The sequence below is a fragment of the Salmo salar genome, chromosome ssa10 (assembly GCF_905237065.1).
Source record: "Salmo salar chromosome ssa10, Ssal_v3.1, whole genome shotgun sequence".
NCBI lineage: Eukaryota > Metazoa > Chordata > Actinopteri > Salmoniformes > Salmonidae > Salmo > Salmo salar.
The window spans coordinates 17257708-17271444 of NC_059451.1; the positions used below are offsets into that span (position 1 = coordinate 17257708).

The 13737-nt window shown below is 44.1% G+C and overlaps 1 protein-coding gene across 3 annotated transcripts; it reads left to right on the forward strand.

Annotated features, from left to right (window-relative positions):
* Positions 1 to 4113: 4113 nt before the first annotated feature.
* On the forward strand, positions 4114 to 10630 carry LOC106613992 (FYN-binding protein 1). Of its 3 annotated transcripts, XM_014216885.2 has the most exons (14): positions 4130 to 4593; positions 5540 to 6191; positions 6533 to 6629; positions 6791 to 6888; positions 7127 to 7164; positions 7315 to 7340; positions 7588 to 7723; positions 8006 to 8168; positions 8322 to 8487; positions 8948 to 9011; positions 9199 to 9361; positions 9606 to 9636; positions 9784 to 9824; positions 10156 to 10630. In XM_014216885.2, the coding sequence occupies exons 1-14, from the start codon at positions 4558 to 4560 to the stop codon at positions 10230 to 10232; spliced, it is 1788 nt and encodes a 595-aa protein (XP_014072360.2). In that variant the 5' UTR covers positions 4130 to 4557; the 3' UTR covers positions 10233 to 10630. The 3 variants fall into 3 exon arrangements, with proteins under 3 accessions (XP_045543374.1, XP_045543373.1, XP_014072360.2); XM_045687418.1 differs by lacking the exon at positions 10156 to 10630 and having other exon boundaries at positions 4114 to 4475; positions 9784 to 10115; XM_045687417.1 differs by lacking the exon at positions 10156 to 10630 and having other exon boundaries at positions 4128 to 4593; positions 9784 to 10113.
* The last annotated feature ends 3107 nt before the right edge of the window (positions 10631 to 13737 follow it).

Genomic DNA, 13737 nt, shown 5'->3' on the forward strand with positions numbered 1-13737 from the left:
TTGGAGGAAAAAGGGGAGGCTTGCAAGCCGAAGAACACCATCCCAACCGTGAAGCACGGGGGTGGCAGCATCTTGTTGTGGGGGTGCTTTGCTGCAGGAGGGACTGGTGCACTTCACAAAATAGATGGCATCATGAGGAAGGACAATTATGTGGATATATTGAAGCAACATCTCAAGACATCAGTCAGGAAGTTAAAGCTTGGTCGCAAATGGGTCTTCCAAATGAACAATGACTCCATGCATACTTCCAATGTTGTGGCAAAATGGGTTAAGAACAACAAAGTCAAGGTATTGGAGTGGCCATCACAAAGCCCTGACCTCAATCCTATAGAAAATTTGTGGGCAGAACTGAAAAAGTGTGTGCGAGCAAGGAGGCCTATAAACCTGACTCAGTTACACCAGCTCTGTCAGGAGGAATGGGCCAAAATTCATCCAACTTATTGTGGGAAGGTTGTGGAAGGCTACCCAAAACGTTTGACCCAAGTTAAACAATTTAAAGGCAATGCTACCAAATACTAATTGAGTGTATGTAAACTTCTGACCTCCTGGGAATGTAATGAAAGAAATAAAAGCTGAAATAAATAATTCTCTCTTCTATTATTCTGACATTTCACATTCTTAAAATAAAGTGGTGATCCTAACTGACCTAAGACAGGATATTTTTACTAGGATTAAATGTGAGGAATTGTGAAAAACTGAGTTTAAATGTATTTGGCTAAGGTGTATGTAAACTTCCGACTTCAACTGTATCTCCCTGGCATATTACATAATTTATGCAGCGGCATACAAGACAATTTTGGACTCACCTTGTTGCGCTGTGCCCACTTGAACAGGAAGGTGGCGCGGCGGTCCTTGTGGACAAATTTTGTCATCAAACTTTCTCATCAAAGTCTGGCATTCTCGGGATTTATGGTGCTTTCAAGACAGGTGAGAATGGACCACACACCCACTGCACTGAACAGCAGGCTAGTAATTGCTTTGTAACGCTTGGAGTTAGCCACTGATTCCTTTCAAAGCATTCATTGTTAAATTTGCGATTTCCAACTTGATGTGTAATGTTTATGTCCAATGGCCGATGAGCACCACTACGTTTTCTCTATAATTTCTCTTCATATGACAAGGATTGAAAAGGATTTGCCAGTAGGTTGTCGACGTGATTCGGTGTAGAGGGTCCTCCTGATGACTGCTTGTCTAGCTTGCTCGCTAAACATTTTGAAAGTATGATGTTGACATTATCGGTCCAATCAAAGCTATGGTAGCTATAACGTGATTTGACTTCATTTTATCTGTGGCCAATGACTGAGCCTTCTTGGATGGGCATTTCTAATGTAACTCGATGGTAGGACCCAAGGTGCTTGAGTTTTTGAGCTCTCCCTGTAGATTCTGAGGTGACGTAGTGTCCCAATGAGTGACAGAACACTGAGCCAATCACGGCGCAACTAGAGAACATTACCAACCCCTACACGCTGTATTTTCCGCTGGCTGCCCCACCTCCACAGAAAGCACTGAGCTAGGCTGAAACACCTGCATTTTGGAGCTGCCTTACTCAAGAAAGCAATGCAACTTTATTAACTAAATTATTATTTTATACATTGTTTGCAAACTGATATGTGGCACGTATTAATTCCAGAAATAGCATGCAAAAACTGCAACATTTTTTTTTTCACTGTTGTTATTTTTGGAGCTAAACAGGTGGGGCTCAAAACAGGTGGGGCATTGCGCTGAATGATGGGTCGCCACTGTCACAGGCGTCGAAATGAGTAGACCAAGGTGCAGCGTGGAATATGTTCATCTTGTAGTCTAATGCAAAAATGAACACTTTACAAATTAAACAAAAATGACAGCCGACAGTTCTGTCAGGTACTTACAACTAAACAGAAATTAACTACCCACAAAACCCAAAGGAAAAACAGGCTGCCTAAGTATGGTTCCTAATCAGAGACAACGATAGACAGCTGCCTCTGGTTAGGAACCATACTCGGCCCAACACAAAGAAATACAAAAAATAGAATGCCCACCCCACACCCTGACCTAACCACATAGAGAAACAAACCCTCTCTCTCAGGTCAGGGCGTGACAGTACCCCCCCCCCCCCAAAGGTGTGGACTTCCGGCCGCAAACCTGAACCTATAGGGGAGGGTCCGGGTGGGCATCTGTACTTGGCGGCGGCTCTGGTTCAGGGCATAGCCCCAACACCGCCCGCTGATCCCCCCGCTTCTGTGTCGCCGGAGGAACCCGACCGTGGATCAGCGCCGGAGGCTCTGAACTGCCGACCGCCACTGAAGACTCGGGGCTGCCGACCGCCGCTGGAGACTCGGGGCTGCCGACCGCCGCTGGAGACTCGGGGCTGCCGACCGCCGCTGGAGACTCGGGGCTGCCGACCGCCGCTGGAGACTCGGGGCTGCCGACCGCCGCTGGAGACTCGGGGCTGCCGACCGCCACTGGAGACTCGGGCTGCCGACCGCCGCTGGAGACTCGGGGCTGCCGACCGCCGCTGGAGACTCCGGGCTGAGGAGCGTCGCTGGAGGCTCTGGGCTGAGGAGCGTCGCTGGAGGCTCCGGGCTGACTGGGCTATGGGGGCGCACTGGAGGAAGAGTGCGAGGAGCAGGCACAGGACATACTGGGCCGTGGAGGCTTACTGGAGGTCTGGCGCTTAGGGCTAGCACAACCCGTCCTGGCTCGATGTTGACTTTAGCCCGGCAAGGGCGGAGCGCTGGTACAGGACGAACTGGGCTGTGCTGGTGAATGAGGGGTACCGTGCGTAGAGCAGGCGCAAGATAACCTGGGCCGAAGAGAGGCACTGGAGACCAGATACGTTGAGCCGGTGCACTTCTCCCTGGCTGCCGGCCAACTCTAGCACGGCAACGGTGAGGAGCTTGCACCGAGCGCACCGGCTGTGAGTATGCACTGGCGACACAGTGCGTATCACTGCATAACCCGGTGCTTGCTCGGTCACTCACTCCCCACAGTAAGCACGGGAAGTTGGCTCAGGTCTTAAACCCACCTTAGCCAATCTACCCGTGTGCCCCCCCAAAATGTTTTTTGCCGCTGCCTCTCGGGCTTCTGTTGTTGCTTTCTTGCCTGTTCCTCCCAGTATCGCCGTTCCGCTTTCGCTGCCTCGATCTCCCATTGCGGACGGCGATACTCCCCAGGCCTTGTCCAGGGTCCTGCCCCATCCAGGATCTCCTCCCAGGTCCAGTCATCCTGCCCACGCTGCTTGGTCGTCTTGTGGTGGGTAGTTCTGTCACGAGCGTCGTATTGAGTAGACCAAGGTGCAGCGTGGAATATGTTCATCTTGTAGTTTAATGCAAAAATGAACACTTTACAAATTAAACAAAAATGACAGCCGACAGTTCTGTCAGGTACTTACAACTAAACAGAAAGCAACTACCCACAAAACCCAAAGGAAAAACAGGCTGCCTAAGTATGGTTCCTAATCAGAGACAACGATAGACAGCTGCCTCTGGTTAGGAACCATACTCGGCCCAACACAAAGAAATACAAAAAATAGAATGCCCACCCCACACCCTGATCTAACCACATAGAGAAACAAACCCTCTCTCTCAGGTCAGGGCGTGACAGCCACTGTGTATTGAGCATAAACCTCATTGCTACATAATTGTTTTTAATTGGTTAATGTTGCATAGGCTTAGTTTCATGTTTGAAAGAAATCTGAGCGGTAGATCTCGGCTTGCATTTTGACTCAGAAAGGGATCTTGACTCAGAAAAGGTTGGTGACCACTGCTGTATGGTAAAGACAAAGAGTGACTTTCACATGCTGCCTACTCTGTGATACAATCATCACTTGTTTAGATGGGTCATGATTCATTCCACTGTTCTCTGATTCAGTTAACAAATCCAACTTAATAACAATGCCGCAGGTTAGAATATAATTAATCTAGATATAGGTAGCTAAAGAACAAAATATTGTCCACTATAAATTGATCATCAGGATGTTGTGTGGAAATAATCTGCTTTTCAGTTTGTAAATGACTCATTTAAGTGGAACATTTCAATTTGTAGTCAAGCCATTTGATTGGTTGTTATTTATCTGTATAAAAAGTAGTGGTTCAGTCAGTGATGAGAGGAATCATTGATATCACAAGTTAATTATTTACACTCACTATTCTTGTAACGTATACGGAGGGAGTCAGGAAGCAGATGCAGAAGGTGAGCGCAAACTGTGGGAACCTTGGACCTCTCGGTGGTGGGGGCTCCTGTCTGATGTGCGAAATAAAGATAGCACTGGAGTAGGAAGTCCCGTCGTATTTGTCCGGGAGAGACAATAGGGCGTCGCTGACCTGGGCGGACTGCTGGATGAGCTGGGGGACTGGCTCGCTGGGACGAATCGGTGTAGAGGGTCCTCTGATAGTTGGAGCTGAATCCTCTCGGGTGTTGTCAAAGGTGGTGGAGAACATGGAGGACCTCATCTATTACCATACCCAGTTGAGCTAGCTGGTCATGGTGTTGTCGGAGTAGGTGTTCCTATACGTCGACCATCTGGGAGATATCCTTAACTTCTGCTGCTTCCATATTTTCGTGAGGCAGTGTTCTGTAATGTATACACAGGGAGTCAGGAAGCAGGTGCAGAAGGTGAGTTTAATAATAATAATAAACATGAAGATAATATAAAACAGGAGCAGCGTACTGAACGTAACCAAGACCAATACTGCCTGATGACAGAGGCTACTGAGGGCTATTTGAAGGGAGAGTAATCAGAGTAGTGATGAAGTCTAGGTGGTTGCCAGGTGTGCACAATTTAATTAGATCTCCTATTTAATTAGATATTTGTTTAATCAGGTTTTTATTATTTGGTAACCAATTTTGCTTTAGCCTTTATACACCTATGCCATACACAAACTACGCCTATATGTTAATAATATATTTCAGACAATTTTGGAATGTTCTATCGAGAGGCAATGCAAATGTCAAAGGGCATGCAGTTCTGTTTTGAGTAAGCAAGAGCTCGAGAACAATGCCAGATAGGCTTCGTCTGTTGTGGTACAGAGACAGGTCTTTATTATTTCCTCTGCGTGTCCCAATAAAAATATCAATAGCAAAACATGCACCTCATTGGCCCCCTTATGACTGTGACTGCCATTTCTATGGCAACCACTGCACAGGGGCACATAGGTGTGTGGTTGTAGTTACTTCCTGCATCTCTTCATTGTTTCATTCTTTTAACCCTTAAAATCAGCAAAGATCTCCCAATTTGTTTCAGAGGTAACATTGATCATACAAGTGCATTGTCCGTGACAATCTGACCTACATTTGATAGCTGTGCCATGACCTCCATCTCAGAACATCTGCCCTTACTGGTTATATGGTAGTTTGGCTTGCATGTGACATGTGGTTTGGTTGCACATAACATGTTAAATGTCAGTAGACCTGTAGTGTTTAGATGATTTGAATGATTCTATGGAATGGGTGTGTGAAGAAAGAGAGGTGTGTGGGGGTGGTTGCTCTGGTATTGTTATTATGAAAACTTCCTGCTTACAAACTAAGCAGCTCCATTCTCACCTTGCTACATCTCTGTCAGGGGGAGAGTGTGGATGTTCGTGCATTGAGGGCCAGGTTCCATGCCAAGGCTGACATGGCAGGTAGTCGAGACAGCACTTCTCCAAAACCTCCACTGCGAGGATTTGGGAGAGGAGGCCCGTGGTTGGCAGACGTCAGTGTTACAGCAAATGGAGAGGTCCGAAATAAACTCATGCTTATGGTTCCCACACCAACACTTCCTGGATCAAGCTACTCCCCGGACCTTCAGAGGCTACCACCACGACATGTAAGGGCTGAACTGGAGGGCATGTCCACCAGCCCCGAGCCTCATGGTGTCTTCCCCCACCTTCCACCATCACACCGCCCCCACAGAGCTGCCAAGGAGCTGCCCCGACCAGCACCCTCACCGACAAACATAGACCAACAAGGCAGGGTGAGAGTCACTGGGGAGCTCCTGCAGAACATGATGCTGAAGCATAAGGGAGTACACCCAGGCCCTACCAAGCCGACGCCCCCCTCCCTGCCCAGCCAGAGAAATCTGACAGGGGTGACCCCCCTGAGAAGGGCCCTGCCCCCTGAGGCTCCCAGCCCCATAAAACCCAGACGGCCCCCTCACATCAACCTGCAGGCCCATCAGAGAAACACCAGGGCACCACACCTCGCAGGGCGACCAGGGTTAAGGAAGACTGACGGTAAGCAGCTTGATTTCCAATGAAAAAGTGTAAAAGGGGAAAACTGACTGAACACATGTATGGACTTACTGTAAGCAGCATAGTAGCACAGGAAAGTCATCTGTTCATTTACAACCAATCAAGGTCAAGAATGCTGTGCGCCTTATCTGGTTACCAGTTAAAACCTCTACGTATCTCTCTCTAAAAAGTTTTTATTTTCTTATATTCTGTAAGAAATGAAGAATGAAAAAAAGTTCTCAGACTGCCGCTGCAGAACACTACCCTGTAATAAATCTGTTAATATTGAATTCATTTCAGACCTACTGTAAACCTACAGTGCAGGTAGTTTCTATTCTCCTCAGGTGGCAGTAGTCAGTCTCTCCCAGGGCTAGTCAGTCCCTCTGCCCCCCCAAGCCTTCCAACCAAGCCCAGCAGCCTTCCACGGCAGTGTACCCCAGTGTGAGTGTGCTCACTTGAAATGTCAAGTGTCGAGTGTTAAAGTGATAGTATGAACCAAGATTTCATTACTATGTAGGCAAATGGTTACTGTACAGGAACACTGAAAAAGGTACATTTTCCACTTGATGTATTATTCCTTCTGATTCCTGTTCTCTCGTTAGACATTTCGAGGATGACCAGGGGGGATATGACGACGTAGGCCTTGATGTGAAACCACCTCCCCCCCCCCTAAATCACCCAGGGAGCTGGGACATGAGTGGTATGACTGAAAATACCTGCTATTTAACCATGAACACATGCGAGAGATACACTAGCTATTGTGAATTTAGTGCTGAGTCATGATGACTTGAGTTGACATGAATGTATGATTTATGTGAAAGCTTGTGTTATATACACATACTGTATCTCAATCCATCATTCCATAATGCGCGTATTTGACATGTTTATCACTTGTTCATGCATGTCATCAATGGTCTTTTCTGCTATTTCACCCACAGACTCCTGGAATGACAATAGTTCTTCACAAGTAAATGAGGTAAGAACATTCTGTGGGAACCTTCTATGTTTACCATCAGTGAGCGTTAATGCAGAACACTGCTTCTGAATGACTTCTGAAATACTGTTCTTGAAAAACATGCTTTTCATGACATTTACCTTGAATCTATCTTTTTATTCCTGGCTGCAGGGGAGCGATGGAAGTGATGTCTATAAGTAAGTATAGTATAGCAATACAACTACATATTGTATGTTGAGTTCAAATATATTGGGTTTATGCTTGTCTTACAAGTAGACATCGCAATGCCTGTCATAGCACACCTGTAACAACCCATATCACAAAGCTAATGGAAAACATTTGAATAGTCCCATATCTGTTATAATATGTTTATATGGGCGTAAGAGCTGTCCACCGCAAATAGTATTACTGACCACTCATGTCTCTTGTCTTTTGAAATCTCAGAGGCAGTGAACAGGAGGTGAAAAAGACAAGTTCTGATAAGAAGAAACAGAAAGAGTTTAGGTGGCAGCAAGAGCAGGAGAAGAGAAATCAAAAGAAAAGACTGGAAAGGGACAACAAATACAGAAAGAAATTTAAGGTGAAACACTACATTTCCATGCGCTAACCACTCACAAGTCCAGAAATCCCCCCAAACAGTAACCTGTCCGTCATAACTCACTTGCTACATATGAATATCGAAACACGTTTCAGAGTTTTGGATATTCTCTTTAGGAAAACACCTATTATTATGAGTATTTTTGTTTAATATGGTAATACAGTAATGTAATCACACATGCAGAACAGAGATCTCATTCATCTCTGTAGGCTAGAAACACCACTTTACAACCCTCTGTATGTGTTTACTTTTACCCTTCCACAGCTGGGGACTGGGGACATAGAGGTCCTTCACATGGGCAGGGTTCGACACGACTGGCAGGGGGGCAAGCATGATCTAAGTGTTCGGCAGGGAAACAGAGTGGAGATCATACGGGTTAAGAACAACCCCGAGGGCAGGTGGCTAGCCCGCACACAGACTGGCACCTGTGAGTAAAACACTATTTAATTCCATAGAACTAAACAGCCCATATTTGTTCCATATTTTATACTAGTTCAATATGTGCTGTGACAATGCTGAAAACCACCCATGTTGTGTACCTTTAGCTACCAAAAGCCAGTAATGAAGTGTTGATTTGCAGATGGCTACATCATTAGCACATGTGTGGATGTGGATTATGAGGAAGTGAAATGTAAACTCAAACTGTCCAGAGCGCCTGACCCCTCACTGCCGCAACCACCACCTCCCGTCCCTTTTGAAGACAATGACGTCTATTATGATGTTGACTCCTCAGGAAACATGAACAGGTAGCTCTCCCACACACGAATATGCAAATGCTCCCCCCCCCACACACACACACACACACACAGAGATGACTATGATGATGTGCAAGGAACACCCATTAACTTCCTCCCTCCACCTCTTGTAATTAGGTATTCGGCATTTGAATTTAATAGAAAAAATATGCATTTTCCAGATACACAGGAGGGTTAGTCAATGCCTTTCTCTGTCTGTGGTTTTCCTGAGTGTGGTGTTGCTTTGATAGCTTGCCACATTTGGCCTGTATGTTTACTTAAAACATGAAAATGAAAGTTTGTATACAGTTTAGCTTGTATGTCTGTTGCGTAGAGCATGCATTGCACTGAATATAAATAAAGTAGTTGCTAATGGCTACAAATAAGAAATAAGAAATAAAGTTGGCTACTGAAATAGGACAAAAACAACTTTTTGTGATCACATAAAAGGATGTGTGTCTTTATGTTCCAGTCTAGATCCAATAATGAGAAAGATGCTGGAGAAAGACGAAAAGGAATTTAGAAAAAAATTTAAGGTACATATTTTGCTCTTCTTGCAAATCTTCAAGAAACTGTTGAAAATTGCTTTTGCCGCAATTCATGTGCACGCCCTGAAAAGCTTGATTACTCACTATTAGCCTACTCAACGATGTCATGTCATATGACATTACCAAGTCATATAAAAAAAAAGAAGTAAACATAACTTTTATTTTGTTCTCTCAGTTTGAGGGACCGATTTTGGTGTTACACAGCATGATGGTTGACCCGAATGCAAGCATCAAGAAGACAGGAGGGACGGATCTAGCTGTGGTTCAAGGAGAGATCCTGGAGGTCATTCAAGTCACCAGTGACAAAAAAGCCCTGTGTCGCAACAAGCAGGGGAAATGTATGTGAATACATCATCTTCTAGTGACAAGTCTGTAAAAGTCAGTTTTATATCGGATTAGGCTACTGGGCTATGTATATTCGTAGTACAGCCAAAGATACTGGTAACTAACTAAAAGGTTTCCCCTTTTGTCTGTAGTACAGCCTAATAATCAATAACAGATTCTAGAAAATGACCTGTTTTGATACCTTTTTCTAGCATGTGTCATTATTCTAATTGTTGCCTCATTTTCTTTCTCTCACAGATGGATATGTGCCCAGGGTTCTTCTTCAGGTGTAGGTTTCTGATATATTTATTCAACACAATTATTGGGAAGATTATGAATCCAGAATCCCTGGTATTCAGTCACTGGTATCATATTTTGCTGTTGACAACTGTGTCATAATATTCTGGTTAATACGGTTTTCAATATTCCTTTTCAGGGAAGGGGACGATGTTTATGACGATGTCGATCATATCAACGGTATGTTATTTTTAACATTTTACTCTGGTTCCTTGAAAGGGTGCTACGCAGGAAGTATTACTGTAAGTCAAGCTAGTGGAGAGACTACAATGTCATTGCCCTGGCCGGCCCGACTTCCTAGACATGTTTTGTATACTCAGTGAATATGCTTAGTAGGAAAAGTGCAAGATGTTTTAACCCCTTTCCTGCAGGGGGGTTGTGGGGGATGAGCCAGGGGTACCCCTGTGACAACAATTTTGGACCCCCTTGTGGCCCCCCCTAAATGTGGAGTATGAAATAATTTTTACATAACTAATTTTTGCTATCGTTCTTTTTTTACATTCGTTATTAGACAGAGGCAACGATGATGATTATGAACATGGTCTTTTGCCTGCTAATGCCTGCAATGCAGTGAAGAAAACGACATGACAACAATAAAATCTAATGTAACTGGCCCCTCTAACAGTACAACTGCCCCAGCTTGGCCCCCCCAGTTGAAATGGTCTAGAACCGCCACTGCTTTCCTGGCCACCTTACAGATATTTATGACAACGACAATGTCTATAATGACACAATCCACTGACGCCCTGTTCCTTTCCAGACCAATGTGAATCACCAATACTGGACTAACAGTAATGCTCGTCTTCCATGGAAACACACACACACACACACACACACACACACACACACACACACTTCCTAAGAATTAAAAGAACAATCGGGGCATGAATGTTGTTTGCGGCAATTTGAAAACGATACACTATGCTTTGTTCATGGCTGGGATTCTAAAGATTATTTTTTGAAAAATAAATACTTTTTTGTCAATATTTATTGTGTGTTATCATGTGTTATTACTAGAGGAGAAAGAAACACACCTATTTAGGCGAGGTGCTGGCTAGCGGAGTAGAACACTTGAAAAATTCAAGGAGCGCCGCAATCACCAGGAGCTCAGATGCAATAATTTAAAAACCTAATATCCAACGTTTCGACAGACAAGTGGTCTTCATCAGGGTATAATGACAAACACTGCTGGGTGACTCATTTATATAGTGTCAGAGGACACGCACAGGTGTCTGTAATTATGGCCGGGTGTGACCTGCTATCATTGGTTAATTCTCATATATTAAAATAGCATACAAAAAACATAAATTGATAGCATACGATCAAAGATACATTTTTAAGCCTACAAACATTTACAATAGCAAAATCACAATAATCACAAGAATGGCTTCAGATCAAAGTCTACGTTGAGACCGAAGGTAGCAAGGGTCTTTAAATTAAAGATACAGGCAGCCTCTACGAGTTAACAATAAATTGTCGAGGTCACCCCCTCTCCTAGGGAGAGTGACATGTTCGATACCAATATAACGTAGGGACGAAATCGAGTGGTTTGCTTCCAAAAAGTGGGCTGCAACTGGGTAAGTCGAGTTTTTGCACTTAATGGTGCTACGATGCTCCGAGATTCGTACTTTTAATTCGCGCTTTGTTTTACCCACATCTTTTTTTTACCACAAGGACACATTATAAGACAAATAAGCGACTTAGTGGAGCACCTGATAACACCTTTTATTGGTATCTGTTTCCCTGTTTGGGGGTGTTTGAAGGATCTACATTTATGACAGCCATTACACTTGTAGTTGCCATCCAGTAAGGGCGCAAATAGACGTTGTGCAGGGATATCTTGGGGTGGTAAACCAGAGTTTACAAATTGATCTCTGAGATTTCGGCCCTGAGAGAATACGACCAAGGGAGGGTCCGAAAACACATTACCGATACTGTCATCGGATCTTAGAATGTGCCAATGTTTGTGAACGATTCCCTTAATTTGCACATTGAATAGCGGGTAGTTAGAACGCAAGAATGCTTCTTTTTGCAAGACTGACCGTGAAAAGGCCATGTCTTGTTTTGTTTTTAATTTTCTCAATGGCAGTATTAATCTGACCAATTTTGTACCCACTCTCCTTGAATTTTCTTTGCGTCTCAGCCATATTTCTGTCAAAATCAGAATTATTTTGATTCGACAGAATTGTCTGTAGGGCAAACTGTTTTTCAAAGGAAGTGGGTGACAACTATCTGCCCTCAACAAACTGTTACGATCAGTAGGTTTCCTGTAAAGACCAGCGTAGAGAACATTATCTTCACACAAGATCAGAAGATCAAGGAAACTGATTTGACGTGTGTCAGATTGCATAGTAAATCTCAGATGCTCAGAACAGGAGTTAATAAAAGCATGGAACGCCTGGAGCTGTTTTGCATCACCCCTCCATAGAACAAAAATATCATCAATATACCGTTTCCAAATAATAATGTTAGGAAAGAAAACATTTTGGAGAGGATTGAAAATCGACTGTTTCTCCATGTAACCCACATGCAAATTAGCATAGTTAGGAGCCATGGGGGATCCCATAGCAGTACCCTTCGTCTGAATAAAGAAATAACTTAGAAACATGAAGTAGTTGTGTGTGAGTACTATTTCAGCCAATGTTATAATGCATGCTCGAAGGTAGTTCATTAGGGTCACGTTGCAGAAGAAAATGTTCCACGGCTTCAATACCGCCCTCATGTGGAATATTTGTGTATAACGACTCAACATCAAAAGTAACTAACAAAGTATTATCAGCGAGAGGATCAAGAGATTCAATGATAGAGATCATACTGCTGGTGTCCTTTACAAAGGAGGGGAGCTGTTCTGAGATCATACTGCTGGTGTCCTTTACAAAGGAGGGGAGCTGTTCTGAGATCATACTGCTGGTGTCCTTTACAAAGGAGGGGAGCTGTTCTGAGACCATACTGCTGGTGTCCTTTACAAAGGAGGGGAGCTGTTCTGCAAGTGGTCTATTAAAAAAGTCAACAAAAGTCCATAGAGGGGCCGTTACTGCATCAATACCCGCTACAATAGGGCGCCCTGGAGGTTTTGTAACATTCTTGTGTAATTTCGGCAAAGTATAGAAAGTGGCAATTTTAGGGTGTTGAATAGCCAAAAATCCGTGTTCTTTTTGGTTATCTGACCAGAACTTAAATACCCATCTAGGACAGTAAAGACAGTGTTCTGAAATTGGGCAGTAGGGTCACTTCTGAGTTTCTTGTAAAAGGTGTTGTCAAGCAGTTGTCTATGACACTCATTTACATGAACTGTCAGCAGGGCGGGTAAGGACGGACGTATCGGATTGTAAATCAAGCAAAGATTGTTTTTCATCCTTAGGTAAATTATGGAAAGATATGTACTCCTGTTTGTTCTTAAGGAGATGAACAACAACGAGTCTGCAATATGTCTCAATAGAGTGATTGCGATTGGCTGGAGGTACAATATAACTCTTACTTACAAAAGGAGTCGGAGTATGTGCAGGTGAGGAACCTACATGTTCAGTAGAAATATCACGATTAGGGGAGCTAAAGTATTTCCTTAAACGGATGTTTCTAAATAAAAAATTAAACATGTCTACCTTAACATTGAAATCGTTGCACTGAGTTGTTGGTACAACTTATAACCCTTTATTAAGCAAGGAGACATGGGCAGGGCTCAATATCTTGCTTAATAAATGAAAGACTCTCAGTCCCGTGGGAATCTGCCTCTGGTGGTCGTTTCTTATTACCCCGTCGGGTGCGGCATCTCGTCGGTGCGCGTGCCAGCGGCCACCTCCGCCCTTCTGTCTTTCCGTCGGCCCAGTCTCGTTGGATAAAAAACTGGCACTGGAAGCGGATGAGGCGCTGGTTGAAGAGCGTTGGTCAGACGGGGGTGGATAGAAGTAAGCGGCTTCCCTCCTGCATCTGTCATGGAGTGGAGGAGCAGGCCCTCTTTTGTCAGGGTTTCTCCAGAAGTAGACTTTGTCCTCGGCCTTGTCTTTTTTGTCTTGGTTGAATTTCTTGATTTTAAGTTCCTTTATTTCTGTAGACAACTTGTCCTAAATTATTCTCACAAGAATTGATTGCTGAC

Coding starts and splice junctions, on each gene's coding strand:
- LOC106613992 (XM_045687417.1), top strand. CDS start 4,558: ATGTATACACAGGGAGTCAGGAAGCAGGTGCAGAAG. Junction 7,165..7,314: donor GTTCTTCACAAGTAAATGAG/GTAAGAACATTC, acceptor TCCTGGCTGCAG/GGGAGCGATGGAAGTGATGT. Junction 8,488..8,947: donor TCCTCAGGAAACATGAACAG/GTAGCTCTCCCA, acceptor TTTATGTTCCAG/TCTAGATCCAATAATGAGAA.